Source organism: Habropoda laboriosa, unplaced genomic scaffold (genome assembly GCF_001263275.1).
Source record: "Habropoda laboriosa isolate 0110345459 unplaced genomic scaffold, ASM126327v1 scaffold111, whole genome shotgun sequence".
NCBI lineage: Eukaryota > Metazoa > Arthropoda > Insecta > Hymenoptera > Apidae > Habropoda > Habropoda laboriosa.
In genome coordinates this window covers 113,476-140,987 of record NW_017100293.1, presented here as the reverse complement: position 1 = coordinate 140,987, position 27,512 = coordinate 113,476, and the positions used below count along the sequence as shown (strand labels likewise).

The 27,512-nt window shown below is 47.4% G+C and overlaps 1 protein-coding gene across 2 annotated transcripts in view; it reads right to left on the bottom strand.

Annotated features, from left to right (window-relative positions):
• The window catches only part of LOC108573912 (complexin), a 127,769-nt gene that overhangs the window by 33,495 nt on the left and 66,762 nt on the right, over nt 1–27,512 (bottom strand). The window contains exon 1 of one of the 2 annotated variants that reach the window (XM_017936408.1): nt 6,427–6,489. The exons of the other annotated variant lie outside the window; for it this stretch is intronic. Within the exon in view, the coding sequence (XP_017791897.1) occupies nt 6,427–6,439 (13 nt within the window). The 5' untranslated portion in view covers nt 6,440–6,489. Of the gene's footprint in view, nt 1–6,426; nt 6,490–27,512 lie in introns of those variants that run through there. 2 annotated transcript variants of the gene reach the window in all.

Sequence of the window (27,512 nt, the reverse complement as noted above, 5' to 3'; positions counted from 1 at the left end):
TAGGCCAGTGGTTACCAGCTTTAAAAAAGAGGGAAGAAAGAAAGAAAAACGTAGAATCTTAGCCCCATTTTTCGCGGCAACAATACGCAAAACTCTGCGAGAAAGAGAAAAAAAAAAAAACAGAAGAAATTGTAACACCGAACAATCGCTGTTTCCATTGTTTCGAGTTGACGCATGGAGAATAAGCGTTTCGTTAAATCAAGATAGAGTGTACATAAATGTTTCGTGTGCTGTTCCATATTCTAATCGTCCGACAGCGGGGGACCTGAGGCGCGATGAAGCTGTAATTCGCGGCGAGAAAGGAGCTTTCTCGTACGTCGGACACGCCCCGCGAGATTGTAACGTGGGGACAAAAAAAAAAGGGGGGCTTAATTCGTCTTATTTTTTCGTCGGGCCAGACTTGGGAACCGCTGACGTAGAGGGTCTCTTTCGGCGAATACTTGAAGCTCCGACCGTTTGGGAAGGGAGAAGTAGGCCAGATTGTGCACGTAAAGACTCTAGTTTTTGTGACGCATAAGCGTCGAGGTCGGTTGAAGGTAGAAGGGAAACCTCAGCAATTCACCGAGATCTGACACGTGACGCTGAGATCGCATGCCAACCGATCGGACGTCGATCCTTGAATACGAATTAGCTCCCAACGATCCCACTGCCTTGCCTCGACCACTGGATCGCACACACGTTTCGACGATAACGTTGGATACTGTGGTGATCTTTTTTTTTCTTTTTTAACTATTTTCGTTCACTTTCTCACTTATTTGCGTTATCTTTTCTATTCTATGGTAAGAATGTTAGGTGCAGCATTATAAATAATGGGAAACTTATTTTCGTACGATCTTATTAACGATTAAGACTCAATTCTATTCTATTTCTACTACAACCCTTGAATCTTAATACTCTCTCTGTGACTCTTCTCTCTGACTATCTCAGGTGCGTCTCATTCACTCTCTTTCATATATTTCACGATTAAGTAATTTTTTAAGTAATAATTACGGTGTCCCTATTCTACTTTTATTACGCTAACACTTTCACCCTTAAATCTTAATACTTTCTCTGACTATTTCTCTGTGACTTCTCTTTTGTTCCTTCACCCGCTCATTGTCTATTTCTCTAACCCAAAGATTCCAGTGGTCACGCACGTTTCGTCCATCCGACAATCTCACTATCAATTTCATTCCAAACACTTTTCATTCACACCAAGTCAAACAATTCCCATTTCTAATCTATCACTCCCACAACGCGTATCGAAGTAGCTCGCGAAGCGATCCGCAGAAACGACGGAGTGGTAGATTTTTCAACGAAACTCTCTCGGTTATAAATTCCTAGCGGGAAAAGAATTCTGCCCTCCTCGAAAAATCTCCAACTACGGAGATTAAACAGTTCTCTGGCAGATAATCTTTTTAAATTATTCCCGGACCGGTTGAACGTTCGAAGCACCGATAAGCATGCTGCTCCGGGGGGCGAAATACACCAAGAATTATTGCTACGTCGGGATAAGGATAATCCTCACGTTCGAGGATTAATCGTATAGTTCCGAGTTCTCTCGCGTGAACGCTATCTGGTCGCTTCGATCTAACGATTAGCCGATTCTAATTGCACGTTCTGGCACGCACGTGACCGAGCACAGAATCCATCCGTTTCGCCAAATGAATCGTGCGCAAGTTGGACGAACTACAACAGAGAACGAGATGTTTGTTCCGCCGTTTCGCCTCAATTTCATCGTCTCGTTTACGATCGAGCCGCGGTCATTCTTCCGTTGTTAGGCTAACTGCTAGAATTATCCACCACGTCGATCATTTCCCGGGATTACGCGATCGTTGCTCCAAGTTCGCCGATGAAACGAGCGTTCGAAGCGGTCAGAACGATCGCTCCCCGGTTTGTCTCACGGGGAACGTCGACTTTTTCGCGTGTAATTAACCGGTATTCCGATCGAGCGTCGTTGAGGGAACGACGGTCGTCGATAACGGTCGTCTTTTTGCGCGTCACGCGGCTCCGTCGTTAATTATCCCGACAATTCAACGACACGCGCGACGTGACGACCTGCTAATTAGCATCCTCCCATTGTCCCTCGATTATTCCTCGAAGGACCTGCCGTTTCACCGCGTCGAACGTTGAAAATCGAGGCTTGAAAAATGTTCAGCCGGAGAGAATTGGAAGATTTTCCTGGTAAATGGAATTTTTCACAATTATTTCTCTCCGCTGTGCGGTATATCAGAATGTTGGAAATATTCAACAAGCTTTAGAAAGAGTGGCTTACAGTGATCGAACTCGTGACCTGGCATAGATTCGAGCGAGTTATTAGCTCTAGGATTAGTCCTCGTAAAAATCTCTGTTATCCGATAGAAATTTTCCCGACGCACTCGTGTCGGTAAAAAGATTTCGTTCGTAATTATATTTGAAACGAAAGGACTTTTACGTTTGTAGTACCTATAGCAAAAGGACAGACGTGGAAGTTGGACGTAAAGGCAAGTCGATTCGAAGGCGAATATTTACCGAGTAATTTGCGGGGCAGATTGTAATTGAATCGCAGGGTATAAACTGAATTTCTATATTTCCTGTCCCGGTATGTTCGTTAAATCAATGAAATTATACGAGCTCGAAACGATCCAGCCGCGCTCGTACGAACGTTTTTCCAGACTTTGTTCACCGATACGGCCCCTCCCTCCGCTTACAAAATCCCCCAGCTGCGAATTCTCGATAAATTCAACAATGAAATATCGAACACGTTTCGAGTACCTTTTATTACGATGTTCGCGTGAATCGTTTTATTTCACGCAGCAAGAAAACTGATCGAATTCGTCTTTATACCGTTTTGTTGCACGAATAACGGTTAACTTCGTTTTTAATTTAGTTGTCGAGCAACGAATGAATGGGATTAACGGGTAAATACCGGGGCGGAAAATGTTACATCGTAAAAAGGAGCGTTATTGTTCGCGAATGTCGAGGGCTGGAACGATTTGGAAAACGAATGCGGTCGCAGTTATTCGGTTGAAACACATCGGCGAATGTAGAGCGGTTTAAAGTAGTAACAGCTATAGCTGGCCCGTCTTCAGCGCGATCCCAATTAAATCTACAACGGATAACATTGTTCGGTGAATGGGACAGAAACGGGCAAGAGTATCTAAACTCCCTGCTAACTACAGCCACCGGCCCTCGGACAACCTGTCCCATCAACTCAATTTGAATTTTCATCTCCCAAACGCGATCACGCTCCACGGGAAACTGCATTCGCGATTAAGTGGGCATTGATGTTTATTTCACTCAGTTGGGCCTTCGAACTTTGGAATAATCAAACTTTCCAATTTTCATACTTTCAAATTTCCAAACCGTTAATGTTCAAATCTTTAAATCTTGAAACTTTCAAATCCTAAAATTTTCTCACCGCCACGGTCTAAATTCCCCGGACGCTCATATCAATTTTACCGAGAACTTTCGATCACCGCGTGCACCGTACAGCCAAAAGAGCTTCACAACGAGAAACTTTTCACTCACTGCCGGCAAACTAAATCTTTCGCAACATCGCACAGTCCACGGGGCGTCCCGAAAAACTCGCCCCTAATTAACTTGCACGCTATCCCTCGCCTATGCTCGGAGCAAGCGAAACGAACCGCACGTGCCCGTCGGAGAATCGTTACTTAAGCCTAAACTACTCTGCCGTGGATAATGAGAAGCTGATTTTCGAAGGGCGTTCTAACCACCCTCTCTCTCCCCCTCTCCCTTATCTCTCTAAAATTCATTTGGCCGCGTACCCGCGCAAACAGACTTCGTTTACGTTGGTCACGTTTTTCGCAGACTCCTTCCACGCAGACAATCGATTTCGCGCGTTCCGCCGCGCATATATTCGCGCTCGTTACGTGACCAGTTTCGTCGAACAAGCGAAAATTTTCCTCGTACCCCCTTTCCCCCCCCCACACACACACGCGCTTCTCAATCGATGATTTTCGTCTCGTGCCCATTGTAAATATCCTCCTCCGCCGCCCTACTCTTTTCTGCAATGGCATATTTATCGCGCTTTCAAAAGCGCCAACACGCTCCAGACGCGGCACCACGGCCGTAGTAATAATTTACAAGGAGTTAGGCCGTCAACGAGAGAGAGAGAGAGAGAAGAGGACGTGTTACCAGATTCAAAACACGGTCAGGAACGAACCGGGATAGATATTGGCCCCGTGGCTTGTCAACGCGTTATTTACGACTCGTTGTAACGTATTGATTCGCGGCCTCGCTCAGAAACACCGAGAACGCGCGATGGTCGAGCAACGAAGACGGATAATGGATCTCCACGGGGCAACCTCTTCACCTCCCCTTTTCGCAAAGAGAGCGTAAATACGCTTTTGCTCGAAAAAGTGCCCCTGCTTTTTTGGGGCAATCGTGGGAGCACTCGTGTTTGCTCCAACGATTGCCCCGTATATACAGGGTGTTCTGTCACGGGTGAACGAAAATTTAACGCCAATTTAGTCCTACCTTTGAAATATACTCGCAAAGATCTTGTTAACGAGGGTTGGTTCTGCCGTTTTCTTTCTCGCTCGACTTGAATTCTCCCGAGAAGTGATCGTCGTTCGAAAAGATTTCGGAGTAGGGAGAATTACGCGAAAAATTTTCGTCCGTCGCGTAAATGGCCGGGGTATTATTTTTGCCGGAAGAGCTTTTCACGCACGATCGTTCCTCGAATTACGCCGCACTCTCGACGTGCTCGGTGCAGTTTATCGAGCGTGAGCCCAATGGAACGGAAGTTTCGATCACCGAAAGAAAAACAGGAGAGACGGGGAGCGCGTACAATCGCGAACGTCGCATGCAGACAGACGCGTTGGAGAGCACTTACACCCGCGAAACACAAGGGGAGAGTACGAAAATGGGAGTGGCTGCTCGGAGAGTTTTCCAGGTAAAGGAAACGTCGAGCACGGAAACATTGCCCGTACGATGTCGAGTTGTCACGAGCAATTGCACGCGTAAACATAGAAAACTCTCCAGGCTGCTAGTCTGCCTCCCGTGCAATCGAATTCGTTCTCTCCCACGAATTCTACCCCTCCTCGAAGCCCTATCGGGAGAAAGAGGAAAGAGCGTAGGCTGCGCGGAGAGTACCGTAAGAAGTTTCTCCCTCGTAAAGAGAAGCAACGGAGAACCACGGCGAGATTATGTTGTAATTTTGCCGGAGATAAAGAGGGCGAATTTATTCGCGCGAACAAACTCACGGGGGGACGACGACTTCCCCTAAACACAGCGTCTCGCGGACTTTTTACCCCCTGAATATATTCGATGGAATTTGAATGCATTTTGAGACGAGTTTGAAGGCGGTAACGAGCAAAGTTTCCCTCCTTTTCCAGCGAGACGCACTTAGCTTTTTTCCCTCTGCCGGCAGAGAGGGGGTTTTAAATTTCGTTTTGCGAATAACGGCGGAGGAGAGCGGTGCTCGAGTGTGAAATAGAAGGTGGATTGTAAAGTTTTCGAAAGACCTGTGCTAGGAGGAAAAAGCGAGATTAGACGGGTCAGCGTGAAATGCGGTGAAACTCGAAGTGGTTTAAATGCGATTTCGCGACTAGGGCTGGGGCGAGCATTATATCCAATTAGGGGATGACACTTATTGGTCATGGCCTGTGCACGGTGACACAGATTTTCTTTCGGAATTCGGGCATCCGCAGTGCAGTTTGCGGACGGTTAACAAGGTGCGTGGCGCACAAGGGTGGAGATTTTTTGTACAGAAACGATATAGATATCGTTATACAGCTTACTTGGACGAAGCAACAGATATCTTTACGCGTACATAGTATAGTAAACAATTTCGTCGAGCTTAAATTAGGTTTGGAATTTAGCGAACATCGAAGCAACGCAAGCAAAATGTACACAATGTTGCCTGAAAGTTAAAGAAACAAAAATTCGAAAGAACACATGAATTGTTTATACGCATATATATACGCATACACACACACACATACAGAGAGAGAAATCGAATTGGGAAATTTTGTGAATCGTGCGAGAAAATAAATGGTAAAACAAGAGAAAGAAGAGAGACAGGGACAGTGATATTCTTGTTGAACTATACCTGATTCCCTTCGCTGCTACAGGCAGGTGTAACGTGGTGTTTCGGTGGCGCGCCACCCTGGAGCCAGTCCCCCTTTTCCAATCACCAGCGATATTCTCTCTCACACGGTACCAGTCTTCGCGAAGCAAACGTACAAAATAGCAAATCAACAATCAACCGGGACAGCTTAACGGCAGAAACGCGGAGGGACAGGCTCCAGCTGTGTTACTACGATCGATGGATCGATAAATGGTTACATCTCCATAGAAGGAAAATTGTCAAATACTATTGTCGTACGAAATAATTCCGGCGCGATGCTTTCTCCTTCGAGTATAAAACGGTCCGCGAGTAATCAACAAGAGCAAGTGAAGAGGCTAAGTAGTGCATGCTTGGCTTTTCTAGAGCGGACATACCCAGTATGTCCATGACTCGGCCTCGTGGCTGCGCTCGTGATGCTGGCGACAGTAGTACTGGCGCCGTTTCGGTCAGACTTCACTTGCCAGCACCGAACGACGACCACCACCACTGGCAATCCACCACCACCACTACCACCACCACCAGCATCCTCCTCCACGTCCCCTATCAAGAACCGAAGCCCCCACCAGCGCCCACTTGGTGGGCGTGCTACGAACGATAAGAGAGAAGGGGTTCCATGGACAGAGAGGGGTGGAAAAATGTTGCTCTCTACCTACTGGAACACGCTGTGCTCCTCTAACCCCCTTTTCCCCACCCTACTCCACCCCTTTCTCTCTCTCTCTGCCACGTAGGGAGAAAGCACCCGCACCTAATATTTTCTACGGGACTTTCTGGAGCCGACGCGATCGGCTCCTCTCTTCGAGGAAATCGGGGTCCACGCAGCTGGGGAACGGTAGATTCGAAGGGCGCTGCGTACTTCTCCGTAGTTTCAGTCGGAGATAAACCGACGACACTAGGTCAGAGAAGAATGGCTTTGCAATTTGCAGCAACGATGATTCTTTATTCTTCGGTTTTATTAGACCGTCGTAGAACGATCTTTTTCCTCAAGTTCGTTATCTACTGAAAGAATTCTGAATCGAGGGAGGGGTTGATACGTATGGTATTAAGTATCCGAGGGAATAACTTCTATCGACGGCTTCTAGAAGAGTCCATCCAATCTGACCGAATGCAACGAGAAGAAAAATAAATTTCACTCTCGTGCGAGTGAAATAGGAAGAACGGGAAGTTGGGAGATTTGGTTGCATGCGCGACACTCTCGGAGAAGAAGGGACACCGAAATATACAGACCCGTAGGGGACACGACGTAGGCGCGATTCTTGCACTCAAGCGAAATTGCAATTAGCAAACGCGAAAGCGTCTTGGAACGCACCGGGAACCCATTAAGGAATATTCCCGCGTGCGAGCGCCGCTTAATGAGCGATATAATTTATTGGCTCTACTTAGAGAAGCCGGTCTAGTTGCGGTTTCTAGTTAATAGGTCCTACGACCTCCGCACCATTAACGCCACCAGGTAGAGAGAGAGAGCAAGGTAAGACATGCCACCTCGGACGCTGGTCTAGCTTTCCTCTTATACTTCCATCCTCCCTCGAACTTGCCCTTTTGCTCGACTCTCCTCACCACTCCCTTACCCAGTCGATTCCACTCGCCTCATTGTCTGGCTTCTCGTTCATTGTCCGCCTCTATCGCGGATGCCACCACTCGTACATCTCTTCTCTCTCTCTACCTATTCCAGTTCTCGAACCCTCTAGCTGTTCAACAGCTAGTTGCGCATCTCTCCATCCATTCTGTGCATAGGATAGGAGGTTGATAGGCACCGGGAGGAACACGCACCCTTCATCTTCCAGACGCGAACATTTATCGGTCTTTTCACGCAGCTATCAGAGGAAAGACTTCACCCTTACGCTTCGACGTGCCTTCGAATAGGTCTCTGCTATTATCTTTCCCGGCGTGTAAGTCCGAGGAAGAAGAATTTCCAGGGTTCTGGAATATCGAAAGTCTGGGTTTGAAATTTCGCGACGTTTATTCTCCCATGAAACGCGTTAATATCCAAAAATCTCGTTCTGTCGGCGAAAGCATCGTTGAGTCTCGACGAAAGAATTTTCGGAAAGCTTAATGTAGCCAAGTAGCCGGCACGTCGGGAAATAAAATGGAAAGAAACGGAGGCTGAAACAAAGTACATCCAGTACACACTCGATAGGTTCCTCGAGAGGGGTGTATCGAAGATGTCGAAGGATCCAGGGGACGCTATTTGCCGGTGAACGAGCGTAGCCACTTAACGAAAAGGAAAATCTCGGCCACGGGTTACTCGCGATAAAGCAGCGGAGCGTCGCTGACTTATGGCGCGTGAATCAGCCGACTGGAAACCCCGTAGCAAATGCCACGAAGCTAGCAGAGAGAGAGAGAGAGAGAGAGGGTGTCGAATCCATAAACATCGGCAATCCACTTCCCCGGATAGGGTGCGAAGGATCGAGAAGCCAGGGGCGATCTCTCACCTGTTTACGCGACTAGCGTTGACGTGCTCGCGCGTGTTCGCATCTCGGTGTGTGCAACCGGGTTCTCGAACAGGCTATCGGCTTGATAAATACAAGCGCTCGTTGAATAATGCATCGGCCGTTCCGGCACTCGGGAGTAAACAAGTAACCTAACACCGTGGCCTGGCATCCACGGGATACTGATTCGCCTAAATCCTCTGCCCCCTGCGTCCGTCCGTTCGTCTCGCGTCGACTTTCCAGTGACCAACCCTCGCGTATTCCATTGCATTCGAGCTAAGGCATTTTGCCTTCTCTGTTTAAGTGAATATCTCGTCGGATCGGTGTTCTCGTTTCATATCGAGCAGAGTGCGTCTGGTAGAAATTAGAAATCGAGGCAAACTTTTCTCCAACTGGAAATCGTTCCATTTCGCGTATTATTTGGGTAACATTTCGGGAGAATTTTCAGACGGCGCACGGGTCCATAGTGAAGATTAATTGGCCAATGAAAGTATTAAAGGCGCAGCGAGAAATCGATACGTTCCTCAGAGAGGTGCGGGACTTTTTGCCCAGGTGCGTTTAATGCGATGAATTTTTCGATCGATCGACCGCGTAATTGCACTATGGTCACTCGATCCCCGGAGCAGCTCGATTGAATATTTGAAAGTCTGCCCTGCTGTCGCTCTCTACCGAATCTCTGGAAAATGGACCACCGGATAGAGAAGGGAGGGGGAACGAGGGGACGGTGCAAAAATAAATTTATCGATCGTAGGAAGGAAAGGAAGGAGATTTTATTGGTTGGAAAAAAAATTGCCACTGCCGGCGATGAATATCGAAAGTGATTCGGAAAGAATACACACACGTACGTATGTATATTCTTCATGAATATTAATATCGGAGGATTTGTCGTCGAGTCAATTACGAAAGAGACCGCCTTTTCCAAATGATTCCCGACCGAAGATCCAATTTCGCTCTGCCTCCGCGAAAAACGTACGCTAGTTTTTTCCTGTATACGTATTTCTTCGAAATACTCACTTGACATCGAATAGTATTCGGATATCGAAACTGTCCAGAGAAAGGAGATACTATAATCAACGATATCGATATCATCTTCGGTCTCCGACACAGAGATCTATACCCTTAACGACACGTCGCTTTACCGATAGCATCAAATACGCCGGTATAAATTACCGAAACGATCTAATCGACTTGCACAGTCTTTAAGATTCGTTTAACCAGCTGTTTCTCCCAAGAATCCACGTGGAGGAGGATCACGCAATCCGGTCGTTGGCGAGCGTGCTCGTTAGTATCGTTCGAACCGAGCCAAATACACGGAGAATATCAGTTTCAACCGCTCGAGCGTTCAATTTTCCCTCGATCGAACGGGCCCCACGATGTCGGAGAGAGAGAGAGAGTTCTCGGTCGGATAACGATCTTTCTCCAAGGATCAGCTGAGAATCTGTACGGTGTAATTTATTTGTCGGAGGAATTGTACGGTAACTGTCGTAGCCAGGATCGCAAACGCGGTCACGTTAATGAGATAATTTCGCGTGACCGGAGATATTAAGCCGTTTCGGTAATTGCGGACGTTAATAACGATAGACGTGTTGATGGAACACACCGGTAATCCGTGTTTCGGAATACTAAGTGTAAATACTCGGACGCAATCAACGCAAGATGGCCGAATTACAGACGAATTTCGTCGAAACTCGATCAAATATTTGGCGAAGGGGGAGGGGCGTAGAAGTTGCGAAGGACGCTTATTTCGAGATTTCAATCGGTCTCCGGTCCCTATTAAGGGACCAATTATCTCTAATCAGTGTTGGCTCAACTACTACTAAGATCCGCGTGACCGTGCAAACAGTGGCTCATTATCGACGCGCCACCCTGTCTCTCCCCTCTCGATCGAACACTCTCCGCGTCCATGGAAACTTGTTGGAACAGTCGAAGAAATAGAAATACACGGTGGATGTAGTGTTATTCTCAGAGTTTCCACGGGAGTATCTTGGCTGCGGTGGATTCTACCAACTATTCGGAAACTTGCCGGTATATACAATACTAGTGGCTAAGATAAATACCAAATGGCTCCGGGACATGGGGATGAAGTTGTATTGTTTGTAATAGGGAAAGGATGGAACTTGCTGTGTCTTCTAAATATCATCGCAGATAATCGAGTCTCTTTGTCGAGATTAATGTAAGAATGTCGAATTATCGGATTGTCGAATAATTTTTAGTGCCATCGAAATTCGTCGGTGGTTTAAATATAGGTATGCAAATGTCCTTGGTCTATTACGCGAGAAGGAATCACGGGGAGCCGAAGACTCTCTAGTAATTCGGTTTAATATCGTCTAGAGAGGCCGGTTATAGGCCAGAATCGTGGAGGATTGTCGTCGTCCCGGTCGGACTGCAAGCAGTCCTGCTGCCAATCATTATCTCGATGGTATGCAGACATACCACCACGTGCGAAACCGGGTATGTGAGGAGGGTATGCTTCCTGGGAGACGGTCTAGGACGAGAGGGTCGATGAGCGAAGGGGGCCGCGTGGTGTACGGGGAATGAGAAGGGGCGACAAAGCCCCTGGAACCGGTATATTGGCATACCAACGGCCGGTGATATGGGAATACTTTAAGAACAACTTTATAGCGGCGGACTACGGGTGAATTGAGACGATCGGGGATGCTCTTTTCTCGCCTACCTTCTATTTCATCGTCCGATTCCAACCCTTCCTTCCACTCTTCATCCTCTCTTTCTCTATGCTCTCTCTATATACTTATATGGGCGACACGTGGCTTTCAAGTTTAACTAAGGAGGGGATGAAATTGCTTCGTACAGAGAGAATCACACTCTTCGGTCCCAGTCGTAAATGTTCCGATATATTCAATCTCTAAAGTGCAACGGAGAAATTTGAAGAAAGAACGAGGCGCGAACGAACCGAGTAGATTCGCGAATAAACAGTGCCATTCGCTCCCCTTTTTAAGTATTCAGACGGTACCCGCCCCTACCACCGCGACTCGTAAACTTGCACGTTTAGTGGCATTAATATTGGCGAATTAACTCCGAACGACGATCTACGCGACGACTAAGACGTGGAGAGCTTAACTCGAACGTACGGCTGGTAGATAAGGTGTCTCGCGCTTACTATTGTGCACCGACACCCCTGCAGCCTTCTATGAGAACGTATACGCGGCAATTCAGTTAGCGGGGACTATGGATGCTTCTATAAAGATACACGAGACTCGACGAAAGAGTCCCGTTCAAATTGACTCGTGATGCGTGCTGCTATTCCCCTTGATCGTCTGTCGTTCCTCCGTGAAATCAATTCGATTCTAACTCCCTTTCCCTAACATTACTCCGTTGTTCCTAAGCCACCACCATTTCCTATCTTTCTCTCGACGAATTTTACGTATAATCGAACGTGTCGCTGATCCGATCGAACCATTGTGAAAATTGAGAAAGCAACTACGAAAGTCTGGCGTTACGATGGAAGAGAAAAAATTTGAATAACCATGTGAAAAGCGTTCTTCTTAAAGATTACGCGGAACACTCTACAGCGTAATCCAATCAGCTACAGGGTGTTCATGGTCCTCCGTGGAAGCAATTTCTTCCATCCCCATCTAAATAGCGTCGGTCATTTAATTTCGCGACGATCGACCGGTTCCTCGACTACATTGTGCCAGGATGATCCCCTTAAGGAGAGCTGAATCGTTCGTCTAATTGCCGTGGCCTTCCTTTTTCAACTCGGCGCAACCACTCCTCCTTTCCATCTACACCTCCGTTCTTCCCTCCCCTTTTGACTTCTCTCTTCTCGCCTTTTTCCATCTCGCGGCCTGTGTTATCCCTCGCCAGCCGACGATCGATTTAGTCGGTGGTTTGAATCGGGGACGTGGAAAAAAACGAGAAGAGGAAGAAGAAGCTTGTTCTCTCTCCTAGCGCTTACGTACTCCCGACGCGAGACGCGACGAGAGGGAGGGAGGGAACTCTTTCATTAGAAAATCGAAAAGGAGGAGAAGACGGAGAGGAAGGAAGAGAACGGTCGGACAAAGGGAGTGTTTAAGAGGCGTGTTCGTAAACGATAGAAAAGTAGAGAGAGTAATGCAGGACGGAAGCAGGATGAAAAGGTAAATAAGAAGAGGTGGAAGAAGCGAGCGGTGGAGAAATTGTGAAGAGGAAAGAAGGGGGAAAATTTGGTGGTGGGTAGCGTGAAGAAACCGAGGCAAGTTTAGTCTGAACGGATGGAAAAGAAGAATCACCGGACCGGAGGAAGCAACGAGAGTGGAAGAGATAAAGCTCGCGGATATTTAGAGAAGCTGGAAAGACGGTTATCTCCCCCTCCGTGGTTGGTTGGTTCATTCGAACACTATGGGATAAAGCAGAAGGTAAAAATGGAGGAGAAGAAAGAGAAGGCTCGCCTTTCGCGGAACTAACAGCAGCTTAACGCCCGCCAATAGAATCCTGAAAGTCCGGTCACGTGCACGTCGCTCGCCATTTTACTGTAAGTCAGCCTTAAACCGGGCCGGGCAGTTTACAATCAAACGTACTTAGCACCGGCTTCCGCACGAGACGGATAAAGTGGCCCAAGACGAAAATGGAATATATCCCGTGATCATAAAGCATAGGAGCGCAGCCACGTCTCCTTTACCCTTTCTTACCTCGCCTCGATCATTCCGGCTTGGCCATTTCGAGGGCTCTTTCGCCCCGTCATACGTTAGAATTCGCTGAAACGTTGGTCAGAGTCGGGTTATCGGGGAACATTTCAATGAGTCGTGTCGCGCCCGGGATTTTTCATAGGGAATACCGAAGAATTATTACAGAGATTATTCTTCTCTAAAAGCACCTCCCCGCGCGAACAATAATGAATCGTGAGTAGATTTATCAACACTTTCTCTACCATTCTAGACGTGGTGTTCCATTAGGCGATCTGAAGAACACTTTCGAGTTGAAGCGGAAAAAGTAGAATTTCACGCCGTTGAACATTTTTTTTGCTCTAATTAAATATTTCAACCGGGAGTTTTCAACTTCGTTTCCGAACTTCCACCGAGAAACTCATATATTTCTCCCGTGGCGGTGGAAACCTGTTAGTTTCGCTGGATAGAACGAATTAGAAGTACTTCTTGCGGAACTTCAACTTTGGTATCTGGAAGAAGTAGTGCACCGGTAACAGTGACTAACTGGCGGCGTCGTTAAGATTGCGACAGAGTTCGCGTTGTTTCTCGCTCGAACCTGTCCCGTGGAAAAGGAATAACGCCACGCGCGTTGAAACGTTAGATCCTTCGATAAGCCTGTGCAAGTGGCCTGTGAAGGAGTAAAAAACGCGCGAGAACGTACCGCGGTAATATTCAGGAAACGGCGGGGTTTGTGGTGTGATCGATGCCGGGAGGAAAGCGTAACGTCGTCGGGCGGCAGAAATTACGACGAGAGTAATTACACCGGAAGAAATTAAGCCACTGTAGAAATTTGTAATTGCGTTTGCGGCCGCAAGAACGGTGTCCACGGCTTTGCGGGCGCGCCTTTAAAATTCACCGTGTCAAAGGTTGCCACTCGGTGCGTGTGTACCTCTCTCGTCGATGCGAGTCGAGTCGCGCTCTGTGACCTTTTCAAAAGTACCGTAGAGGAAGCACAAACGACCTAAATTATATTTTCCATCCGCGTCTGTACGAGTTGTAACCGGGAAGATTTTTGAAAAGTCGCGAGGCTAAGGGGCGGATTCGAAGGGAGAAGACGATCGAATCTGGGTTAGAATTTCCGAACAAATCTGCGGGATGACCGTGACGCGAGTTTAACGAGATTAATTTCCCCGTGTTATCGTGGACTTCCATATGACTTGCTCGCAGAAGGATTCACGGTTCTAACACGATGGCTCGGGATTAGAAGAGACCGTTTCTGGACTGTACAAGCTTAGCCGGGACACGGTAAAGGGTGCAATGATCCAGATTAGAAAGGTCTAATTGACGCTCGAACGCGATGCTGGCTAGTTTCGAAATGGAACTGGGTCTTCTGTGGGTTCCATTAGCGTAAAGGGGTGCTTGGTCGCTTGAAAATTAAACGGGATTCGCGAGTGAGAAGGGAGAAAGAGTACACGTTGTGACAACAGATGGACAGGAAGAGACAACGCGAATGCCGGAGATGGCCTCGAAAGATATAGAAATAGCGCGGCGGGGAAGTGTGGGGAAGAAAATTCGCGAAGAAAAAGTGGTTAAGGGAGCGCGATAACGTAGGTAAATCCTGTAGAATGTCCTCGGTGGGGAAATACGAGAAAGGGAATGCATTTGCTGTTCGAATTACACTCTGTTACACGATACTTTTAGGAAAATGTCCTCTTATTTTCTACGAAAAAAAAAAAAAAGGAGAAAAGATTATGTTATCGTCGGTTGTACGTACTTGTTACTTGTTTCGCGAAATCGTAATGGGTTTACGTATTAGTCGGGAAGTGGTAATGGCGATGGCGAGAAAACACAGAACGCTAATTTCTTTAGCGGGAAAATGCCGGTAGCCGCGGCGAAAGCTGCAAGAAATATTCAATTTTCTCCCGTCTGCCTCGTTTTCTCCTTTTGCTCTCTTTCGTATAATCGTCGTCGTTGCTTGGATACTTTGCGTTTGCTTCGCGTTTACCTCGCGGCGTGCACGTGGCACAAATTACCGAAGTAATTACGAACACAAGGGGAGAAACGAGGGGGAGGGAATACGTATGTTTGCCTTTTGCGCGTTTCACCTGCGACTAGTTCCATCCATCGATCCAAACCACTCGGCGGAATTTTCTGTAAATAATGAATACATCGTTGTCCCGATCCTAGGCCTAGATACATGTATTCCTTTTTTCGACGAGTAATCGAACGGGGTAAATTGCTTTACGCGCAAAACCCGCAACCACCCGGAGCGGTGGTTCTCGTGCCTTTCGATTATTCTCGCGCGCGATCGTGTGTTCTCCGGTATGCCTGTTCGTTAAATATTTTGCAGAATTGACCGCGATGCGGTTCGTTGTTCGCCGGAATCGTGGAAAGGTTTCCGGTAAAATCGCGTGAAACTTTTACTCGTTTTCCTACGTACAAACGCCGCCTCTCTATGTACAATACGTACGTACGTGTTTCACTTTTTTCCAGCCCGTGTGTTTTTTCCTCTCCTTCTGGGAGAAATCAGCGGACGAAAGCGTTGGAACGAGTGATAAATCGATAGAGCGTGTGCGGATGCGTGTACGTTTTTCCGCCGGTAAACAACGTAATTTTTCTCCACCATTGACACCGGCGAATGACAGGCAAAAACGTGTCAGAGATAGAGATAAAATTGACGGGAGGCGATCGGCATCTGGACGTAAACGCCTCTCCATGGGACGTTATCGCGGCCGGGCATTACAAGATAAATAGTTTTCATCGGGGCTGCATCGTAAATCTTCCAGGGGGAAATCCCTTCTCGCGAAGAAGGAGGAGAGCCTCGGTGATGCAACCGAGGGATGAACCCTTCTAGAATTAGACGGAAAAATTCCTGGATGAACTTTTACACGCGAGATATCCCAAGTCGTCCATTAATTATTCTGTCGCAACGATAGGAATTTTCCAAAAGTTGGTTTAATCACGATCGAAGTGAGTTTCGAAATTTTCTACAATCTCTCTGCACGTATCAATTCGTTTAATTCGAAATTAGCCGATCTTTAAGTCGTAAATGGTGGCACGATCGCGCGAAACAGTGGTCGAAACGTAAACCCACTGGCATTTCCCGTCTTTACGAGCGTGCACATCGGAGGGATACCCCGAGGATATCACGAGCGGTTTAAGGAAATCCCCGTCTAATAATCATCGCGCTCCGGCTCCCCCAATGGACGAACGGCCGAAAATCCGGGCGATAAAGACGCGCGCGGGCTAGAAGCCCGGGTAACCCCGATTTACTAAGCAGCAGACCAGTAGAGGGGTTGCATGTGCAGGATTTTGGCTGGACGCCAGCTACGGCACTGCGGATGTCGATGGTGACACGAGCAGGCTTTGATGGGGCTTCGTTCCCTTCCTGCTCTAGCTCGCGAGAACCCACGAACACGCATATCATCCCCGTTTCAAAAATTATACACAGTCTTCCCCGAAACAAGGTACAGCCTTCTTGAGAAATGTTACGAGAAGGGAGGAAACGTGGTGTAATCGTGTTCGAAATGTAGCATCATTGAGCCACGAGATAATTGCAAGTAGCCTAGCTCGCCTTTTAAATATGTACGAAATGTGTATCGAAGACACGTTGTTATTTAAAGATGAAGAAGGGAATTAAGTCGGTGTAATTTCGACGAGAGAAAGCTCTTTTGGGCGTGGTCCATTCTTGTTTGATCCCTCATAATCACCCGAGACGATCTTTTTCGAAAGCAAGCTCACGCTTATCCGCGTACGGAACACCTATTGTTCACGATTAAAGAGCTGCCGCGCGATATTATCCTCTGTTGGAAGTAGAAATTGTTATACGAGGGACCGAAGTTTATCTACGCTCGAAACGTTTCTGGTAATTTTAATCTCTATAGAAAACAAGCCTTTTCCCCACCAGAAATGGAAGGCAATTTAACCACCGACCCAATTTCGCCGCGTGCGCCGCACACCTTTTTCGTCAGCCTTTCAAATTTCGCGTTCATAGAATTACGTACGTACGTACGTCTCGTGTCAACTTATTCGTTCCACCGTGCGATACATATTGCCCGCCACCGTGAAACATTTTTTCCCCGATCGTCGTTTCTGCTTTTTTTTATTCCGTTTTTACGAGTCCCACGGGGACTTGTGCTCCCTGACCGAAACTTGGAGCCACCCTCCGCCCTCTGGCTTCCATCGACGGCGAACAAGAAGCGCGTTCAACCGCGTCTACGCGATCGTTAATCGCTGATACGGTTTTTTAGTTTCCTGTGTACGCTCCAACTACGGATTCCGTGTTCGTTACACGGCTCGTTGAGGGGCCACAGCTTCTCTCTGACCCACTGAACTTTTCACCCTGATGCGGTGTCTATAGAATTGGGGACCTGGACAAGTGGTTCCTAGTGTTTATCGCGCGTTACGTCGTAGACTTTGAGCACGAGGTGGTTAGGTCGGTGATAGACTGGACATGTGGTCTTATTCTGTGAATAAAGAGCGTCTGGACCGAGTTTCTTTCTCTGAAAGAAACTGCACGCGCGATAAGAGCGACGTCGTGATCAAAAATTAGTGTCTGGCAAGAGTGTGTGATTGAGTGTACGAATGCGATAAGAGCGACGTCGTGATCAAAAATTAGTGTCTGGCAAGAGTGTGTGATTGAGTGTACGAAAGATGAGAGCGAAGTAGGAAGGAGGACATTAGAGACATTTAGAAAATTTTTCGCTACAATTACTTGTGCAATTAGCAAATGTTAATCCAAAAACATCACAGTAGATAGTAACATAGACGAGCAAGCTGGTAAATTGGCCCTGAGCCAACAGGCACAACTTCTACCAAGGCAAGAATAATATAAAAGAAAAGAAAAGGGAGAAGGAAGTTGTAGGAGCGAATGTCAAAGTGTAACCTAGAAATGAACCCGTATCACTACCAGAAACTAAGTACCACTTAAATAACGTCCCTACGTTGCTTTATCCTAAAGTGTAGATGTGCAAGAGTTTCTTACTTCTCGGACAATTCTCCACTGGCAGCGAGCATACCGTTCACCGTGGAATTTCCAAGTTTATCAAATTGGTGGTATCATGAAGTTAGACCCAAGAGGGTCTCGAACGCTTATGTGTCACCTGATGGCTTTACGACACGTCAGTCGCTATTGAAACGCACAATTTTCACTTCTAAGGAGACTGCTGGATTATTTCTAAGAACACCCTGTGGAGATAATCAAGCGAGGACAAAAATGTCTCCGCGTTCTTTTAGACAAAGACGTGTCTGGTGTTCGTCTTCGAGTTTGCACACTGCGATACAATAGGGTAAACCGTTCCTAGGTATAAGCGGACCCCAGCTTTCCCTTTTTTGGGTGTCCAGAGACAGTTCGATAGAGCACTTGAAAGAGTAAAGACGTTTCCTCCGAGTCGAAGAATAAACAGAATATTCTCCCAAATCCTGTCAATTTTTCTTTCCTCATTAGGCCAAGATCATCGCAGATACCCCGATACGTCTCGACCAAATATGTCTGACAGATTTATTCAAAGTACCAGCGACAAGAATTGGAGAGAATTAGCCGGCGTAATAAAACAGTCTACCGATTACGTAGAACCGTAGCGGCAGTGTAGGATAAAAGTCCCGGCTCATTTGCCCGGGCTTTTATCCGACGAGAGAGGATTAGAGGCGGGTCACGAGTCCCCTCTTCCACGAAACGCGATCTACCTCGGACAGGAATTACGTTAATTGCGATTATGCAAAAGAATTTCGCCATGGTCCAGCATCATCGACGAACGCGTCCCTCTCTGTCCTCCTCGATCAGAGACCGTCGCCAACCGGTATCGTTTCATTGGCCTAGAAACAACGTAAACACTGCCACGAGACCACAACACCGGTAGAATCTCATATTCCAAACTAAACTGCATTTGCGGTGGACATACTTTATTAAATTGTACGCCGCTGCTAATATTTACTTTTGGCTTGGCGCAGGCGTTTCCTGTATTAAATCGAATTGCTCTGTGCGCGCGTGCTATCTTGCTTCCAATTGCACTCGATTACCAGCCTCCGTTTTAGAGGCTTCTCCGAGCTGTTTGTTGAAATTCACTTGGTGAAAATAGTTTCGGAAATTTTCATAGTTTCGACGGTGTCGAGGTTGAAGTAAGAGATTCCTAGGATTTACATCGGTCATTATGTCCGGTAAATTTGGTCGTATGGCAGTCGAATGGAGGCTCGGATATTACACAGGATTTTCCTGGGCGAGCTCTCATGAATATGCACGGGGTGGCGCATCGAAAAAAGGAAACAGCTAGCTCTTTTGCATATGCATTGGAATCCCTGGTCCAGCTTTTGCGATATCATAATTTCTATTCCATCGTTATCCTTCTTCGTTCTCCTACGTTGGTGCTCTCCTCGTTAGAGAGACGTAATTTCTTTCTTGAAACGCGATTGAAACGAGAGTCTAGAACGAGATTTGTCCGACTACGTGTGACGTTTACGCATCCTGCGTGCATGCGCCTGGGTAACATACGCACAGTGTACGCGGAGCGATGCAACTGGGGCAGTGCTTGCCTCCTGACAAACGACGTGCAGTTGCGCCGCAATCTCGCTAATTACTCAAATGCGAGCGCAGGATGGGATACGCTTAATCCCACGACGTCGTTAGATACGGGCCAAGGAGGCGCTCTTCATGTAATTAGAATTTAAAACTATCAACTTGACGAATTACCAACGTAATTTAGAACTCTAACGTGGAAAAAGAAACGTTCGTATCTCTGCGTATACATTGGTGGAGAAAAAAAGAAAAGTGTTTGCATATACAGTCGAAGTTGTACGTATCTCTTCCCCTTTATCCATTCTTTCGCTACTTCTGTCAGCTCTTTCGGCAATCTCGATGAAAAATGACCGAGCGGATTCTACATACGGAGAAAAAGAAGGAGAAAAATGGAGGAAAGGATGCATGAAAGGAGCTGTCCACCTAGCCGCTCTTAAATTAATATTCCTACCGGATAATCGTTCGCCTTACAGCTACACGGATCCACGCGATCCACGGGAAACTTTCTGGTCCAAGGTTGGAATAACGATCGAACCAAGTATCGCTCGTGTATTCGAGGAAATTTCCATGACAAGGCGAGCTGATTTGCATGTTTCGTCGCGGTACAAAGTGAGCCGCCGTAATCGAGCCGTCTCGCGATTGCCTCTCGGCCTCTTTTCTCAAAAGCGACGCGGCCAACCTTCTGACCCGTTATCGCGAATCAAACCTCGCGACCTCCACATACACACACACACACACACTCTCTCTCTCTATCCTTTCTACAGAGCCCTCCCTAAATCTGTTCGATGGAAATTACGCGAACGTTTCCCTCCAGCCATAGAAACTCTCCTCGTTGAGAAAAATTCGACCCACTTTTATCAGGGACCGTGCAAACTATCGGTCCTCGTTTATCCTTAGTGAATGGTCTCTATCTCTCTCTGCAGGCTAGCGTTGATGAAGCGCGAGAGATAATCGCGTTGTTCACTTTGCTAGCAAACAGTCTAGGTGGATATAAGCGTCCCATGCAGATTAGATCCGCCTGTGCCATTCTGTCCGTACCATTCGTGGATCGGCAGTTAACTCCGAAGACGACGGGATTTTCAATTTTTTCCAATTTTTTCCCAATTTTTCGAGCCACTTGCGCGACCGATGGAGAAAAAATTGTACGCTTTCGCGAGAGAAGTTAGCGGAGAGTGCGCGTCGGTTATCTGAACGACGCCAGACTCGCAGACACAATAACGAATCCTTCACACTCGAACCGATACAATCCCTGGCGGAGCGTTTAAACGCGGTAGAACGACGTCGCGACGCCCTCAACGCCGCTACATTTACCCCTGCTTAACGTATTACCTCCCGTAGCCAGGGTAAATATGTCTGTCGAGCGTATCTGGCGGCGTGTTCGCGCGTGCGACATTTCGTTACGGTCGCGTTAAGGCGGTCTCGTTCATTCCTGCGGAAACGCGATAGGCCGTAGACCTAACCGCACTGTGCGACGAGCACTTTGTACGCGTCACTGCTTGTGCAACGAAAATTCTATATATTTTCCCGCCTGTTCGAAGGACAGGCACATTGGTCGAGAGATAGATCTTCGGGCTAACGAGATTTACGCTTCGTCTGGGCTAGATGGTGGTTCATTTTCTGGTGAACTTGCTGCAAGAAGCTGGAAGAACAGTTTTCCTGGGAGAGACAGAGAGTCTTTGGGGCGGAGTACTTGAGAATATCGCGTGAATAAAAGATGCGTGATCACTCGACGTATCTTGGAAAGAAGTGAGTAAAAGTGAGTATTTTCAGAGAAATCTAGAGCCTCTAAGTATACGTGTACATTATTACCGATTTTTTCTTAGAGTTCCTTTCGCTACTCCGCAGGATTGAGCTCTTCGAGACGTTTCCCAAACAAATACCGCCAAATTCTTCCACCTGGTGCGAATTTTCGACCTTAAATAACCACTCCAATTACAAAGCACTCCAATCGAATCACAATTTCAACCACAATCTCCGTGCACGTTGCGCCGTTTACACCGGCGCAAGAACCAAAAGTCGGCAAGTGCTCTTAAGCTCGATCAAGCCCGGCCAATACAGTTAGAACAACTCGGTACGGGTCCTAAGTGGTTGGAATCGCTGCCACGCTATATAGCCGCTGGAAATCACAGCTCGTTTTTTCGTTTCAACGGGGATAATCGGCCAGCCCGACCACCGCCAACCGTGAAACTTCATTCTTAGACTGTAATTTTGCCGCGATAGGGGGCCGGAGGACAAACCCGGTGACGAATTGAATTCCTCGGGAGAACCGAGGAACGTGTAACGACAGAACCCAGGTGTCCCTTTTTTCCATCCTCTCGCTCTTCTCAATTGATGGAAACGAATGAGATTGTTTTTGCCCGTGGCAGAAGAGATGGACTGGCGAACGCGTTGTTCCACCACGCTTCGGAGCATCAGCTTTTTATGTCGTCGGTTTCAAGCTCCGGTGGAAATTGGAAAATTCGATCTGCACACCCCGGAGGACGGATTATTTTACGCCCTGTAAACGTGGAAATACGCGGGAGCCCACGTGAGGAATAAGAAGTCGAGCCAACTCGTACGATTTTCCGTCTCCCTTCAATTTCCCCAGATCTCCGTGCCAATACTGCCTTTCCGAATGGCCACGGCAAAGCGGATGAAACCTGTAATCCTTTAACTCGTCCACGCTTACATTGTGTATGTACCGTGAATAAGACTGATTAAACAGCTGGTTGAGAACGAAGCTCGAATTTTTAATGTATATAAGAGAGAAAGGGAGAGATCGTTGAATAGTTTTATCTGGGGTTTGGCGAAGGCGAGTTTCAGCCAAAAAGGATCCCCAGTGGGTGGATAAGCGACTCTGTGCCCATTGTTAACCGTGTCGGATTCGAGCTGGGAATTTGAGCGGTGGCTATTCACCAGCCGGAAGATTCAATGCTGGCCAGAAACATAGAGTCACGCAACACACACACACACACTCTCTCTCTCTCTATCCTTTCTACAGAGCCCTCCCTAAATCTGTTCGATGGAAATTACGCGAACGTTTCCCTCCAGCCATAGAAACTCTCCTCGTTGAGAAAAATTCGACCCACTTTTATCAGGGACCGTGCAAACTATCGGTCCTCGTTTATCCTTAGTGAATGGTCTCTATCTCTCTCTGCAGGCTAGCGTTGATGAAGCGCGAGAGATAATCGCGTTGTTCACTTTGCTAGCAAACAGTCTAGGTGGATATAAGCGTCCCATGCAGATTAGATCCGCCTGTGCCATTCTGTCCGTACCATTCGTGGATCGGCAGTTAACTCCGAAGACGACGGGATTTTCAATTTTTTCCAATTTTTTCCCAATTTTTCGAGCCACTTGCGCGACCGATGGAGAAAAAATTGTACGCTTTCGCGAGAGAAGTTAGCGGAGAGTGCGCGTCGGTTATCTGAACGACGCCAGACTCGCAGACACAATAACGAATCCTTCACACTCGAACCGATACAATCCCTGGCGGAGCGTTTAAACGCGGTAGAACGACGTCGCGACGCCCTCAACGCCGCTACATTTACCCCTGCTTAACGTATTACCTCCCGTAGCCAGGGTAAATATGTCTGTCGAGCGTATCTGGCGGCGTGTTCGCGCGTGCGACATTTCGTTACGGTCGCGTTAAGGCGGTCTCGTTCATTCCTGCGGAAACGCGATAGGCCGTAGACCTAACCGCACTGTGCGACGAGCACTTTGTACGCGTCACTGCTTGTGCAACGAAAATTCTATATATTTTCCCGCCTGTTCGAAGGACAGGCACATTGGTCGAGAGATAGATCTTCGGGCTAACGAGATTTACGCTTCGTCTGGGCTAGATGGTGGTTCATTTTCTGGTGAACTTGCTGCAAGAAGCTGGAAGAACAGTTTTCCTGGGAGAGACAGAGAGTCTTTGGGGCGGAGTACTTGAGAATATCGCGTGAATAAAAGATGCGTGATCACTCGACGTATCTTGGAAAGAAGTGAGTAAAAGTGAGTATTTTCAGAGAAATCTAGAGCCTCTAAGTATACGTGTACATTATTACCGATTTTTTCTTAGAGTTCCTTTCGCTACTCCGCAGGATTGAGCTCTTCGAGACGTTTCCCAAACAAATACCGCCAAATTCTTCCACCTGGTGCGAATTTTCGACCTTAAATAACCACTCCAATTACAAAGCACTCCAATCGAATCACAATTTCAACCACAATCTCCGTGCACGTTGCGCCGTTTACACCGGCGCAAGAACCAAAAGTCGGCAAGTGCTCTTAAGCTCGATCAAGCCCGGCCAATACAGTTAGAACAACTCGGTACGGGTCCTAAGTGGTTGGAATCGCTGCCACGCTATATAGCCTCTGGAAATCACAGCTCGTTTTTTCGTTTCAACGGGGATAATCGGCCAGCCCGACCACCGCCAACCGTGAAACTTCATTCTTAGACTGTAATTTTGCCGCGATAGGGGGCCGGAGGACAAACCCGGTGACGAATTGAATTCCTCGGGAGAACCGAGGAACGTGTAACGACAGAACCCAGGTGTCCCTTTTTTCCATCCTCTCGCTCTTCTCAATTGATGGAAACGAATGAGATTGTTTTTGCCCGTGGCAGAAGAGATGGACTGGCGAACGCGTTGTTCCACCACGCTTCGGAGCATCAGCTTTTTATGTCGTCGGTTTCAAGCTCCGGTGGAAATTGGAAAATTCGATCTGCACACCCCGGAGGACGGATTATTTTACGCCCTGTAAACGTGGAAATACGCGGGAGCCCACGTGAGGAATAAGAAGTCGAGCCAACTCGTACGATTTTCCGTCTCCCTTCAATTTCCCCAGATCTCCGTGCCAATACTGCCTTTCCGAATGGCCACGGCAAAGCGGATGAAACCTGTAATCCTTTAACTCGTCCACGCTTACATTGTGTATGTACCGTGAATAAGACTGATTAAACAGCTGGTTGAGAACGAAGCTCGAATTTTTAATGTATATAAGAGAGAAAGGGAGAGATCGTTGAATAGTTTTATCTGGGGTTTGGCGAAGGCGAGTTTCAGCCAAAAAGGATCCCCAGTGGGTGGATAAGCGACTCTGTGCCCATTGTTAACCGTGTCGGATTCGAGCTGGGAATTTGAGCGGTGGCTATTCACCAGCCGGAAGATTCAATGCTGGCCAGAAACATAGAGTCACGCAACCGGCTGCTCGTTCCAATCCTTCCCACACGTCAGATGCGTGGTTTTCTTTGGGATTCACCGCTACCGCGGTATCTACGGTCGATTCTTCTTCCTTCCCTCCCTCCTTGAATATTCAATCGGATTTCGTGTTTCCAAGATATGAAAACGTTACTCGAGGAAAACGCATCCCGGTTCTCGAAGGTTGTCGATCCTCCGAGGAGAGGATCAACCGGGAAATGAAACGAGACAATTACTAACGAGGACACAAAGGGACAATCACGCTACTTTATCCGCGCGATGGATGGAAGGGGAAGGAATACTGCGATGTGTATTCTCGATTGTCGCCTCGGCGACAAAGCAATCGCGGCAGCGGCTTGTCGACTGGGAGACAATGCTCGCTGATGGGCGACAATACGCGAGAAATTATGCACAATGAACAAACGAGAGGAGGTGCGGCTCGATCGCGGACAAAACGTCTCCGGTTTTCATTACAGACAGAGTTACACAATTGCACCAAACCCAGGTTTCTCCTTCCTTCTGTTGCACATCGTCTCTCCGCGTTAAACTGTCGAAAGTTTCGAGCAGACGAAAACGAGCAGGCCAATTTAATTACATCCGAGGTGGAGGCCTGTCCGCGTCTCGCGTCTTCCTAGATTCTATTTACTCGCAGCCGTGTCGCGAGTTCTGTTTTTCTTCGTACGGCAGTAACAGTTTCCAGCTTGCCAGAAACCGAGAGCCTAGATTTATACGGCTCTCGTTTCCACTCGCAAATTCCGTGTCCAGCTGAAACTGATTTAAGTTGAGAGGTCGAACCTTGTAACACCCAACTATTTCACTACCGAGGGGGAACTTTCTAATTGAATTTCGAGTTGCTCCGCCATTGCCCGATATACGAGTTTTAAATGTTCCGCCGTTTCGAATTCGCCAAATTATTGTTCCGGAGCTGGTTGTTTCGAAATCACTTGATCCCTGTGTTAATCAGGGTAGCGTACTTGTTGGTTTCACATTCGAAATCACGGTCCACGTTCGCCAGCGATCCAAGGGGCTGGGTTGAACTTGGGCCAGGTTTCGGAAGACGGCGAGTAAGTCGAGGCCGACAGGTCTGCGGACGCGTAGAAGCCCGCGCCAGGAAACCAGGCTGGCCGAGTTAATTGTATAAATTTACAACGAATTAGCGGCTGGTCCGGTAACGACATCTTACAGGCCAGATTCCTTCGTGAAATCTACGAAAGGCTTGCAATTGATAAAAGTTCAGCACTGGAATATTTAACGGTGGAAATTGGTGAAATGTTCGGCTCGTAGAATGCCCGCGCTTGTCATTCAATTAAAGGAACACGAAAGGGCAACCGGGGAGTTGAGCAATTACGATACGTTTATACGAAAGTAAATCTCGCCCGGTTGAAGTTATTGCTCGGCCACTTTTACAACCAATCCTCTATAAATGCCCCTTTCCATTTACTACCGAAGAAATATCGCGCGTTTCGAATCACCGCGGGGGGAATAAAAGACAATAAACGAAAGGGAGGAGGATTGGCCGATCTTTCTTCCTCCCCTTTTCTCCTTCTCTCTGTAGAACGGATAGAGATTTGAAAGGCGCGAGAATGGGCATTTCGCTCGATAGGTTGGTTTAATGAGCGCCATCGCGGGAACTCTTTGGAAGATTAGCGGAACAGCTGTTGGGAATGTCGACTTGTAGACGATCGATCTTGCCGCGGGAAAAGTTGGGGAATAAAGAAGCCTCGGCGACGGAAGACGAACGAGGTGCTATAATGCCAAGCAGCCGAAGCGATAAAGCTCGAACTGCAGTTTGTCTCTACTAGCAGGGTATCGGCAACCCACTAACCTTTTGGTCAACTTCGCCTCGTTTCGCGAAGGTTGGAAGTTTCAGCGGAACCACCATCCTTGGTTACGTTCCCCCGTTTAGGGAATTAAATCTCTGGCCATCGATCGGCGGCGATTCGCCGAGTAATCTCCGCTCGTTCGACAAAAGGGAAAACCTGTGCGGTCTGACACTTGGTTCTAGTCGTTTCAAGTATCGTCTTCTCTGGAAGAATCGTTAGAACTGACCAACTTGAGATAGAACATTCGCGAAATTGTTGGGAACTTGGGATCGCAACGAAGCCTCGGTTTGGCGGATCATCGCGATAAAACGTGTTACTCACATTTGGCCGCCAGACTGTGGTTCCGAACGTCCATCGGACTGCCACGGACTCTCTTGAACAAGTCATTAAACGGTAAGCGATTAAACGGTATAATGTGCACACAGCTTAAACAAACTCATTTGAATAAAAGTAATACGTTTGTCAGACAATAATTGACCGAGCATAGAGCTAAACTTATTTATCATCGCAATGGAGCAGGCGTCGCCGACACTAAATTAAAAATCTTCCTACTTTGTCTGGCACTGTTGGATTATTAGGAGAAACGAGTGAACATACGAGTGGTTAACATATACGGAAGAATAACATAGCAACCATCTGTTTAGAATAGCTGGACGCTTCAGCGTCTTGTCGATCTCTCATGATTGCGGAGAGACGTGCCTTTCTCGCGTATAAAACATCAAGAAGAGTTTACAATTGAAATACCACCTTTTGACACATTCGCGACGGGAAACGTAGTCCTACGTCATTTCAAAACTGGCGGCAGTGACTTTTCGAAATTATTTGCCGTATTTAGCTGAACGTTTCGTCCGTCTATCGCCCGTCGCGAAGTGTCAATTAATTACCTATGTAAATCCACTAGGTAGAATTGGAAAAACGACGAAAGTTAGTTAGCAAGTTTTCGTAATTCCACCAACTGCGCGCA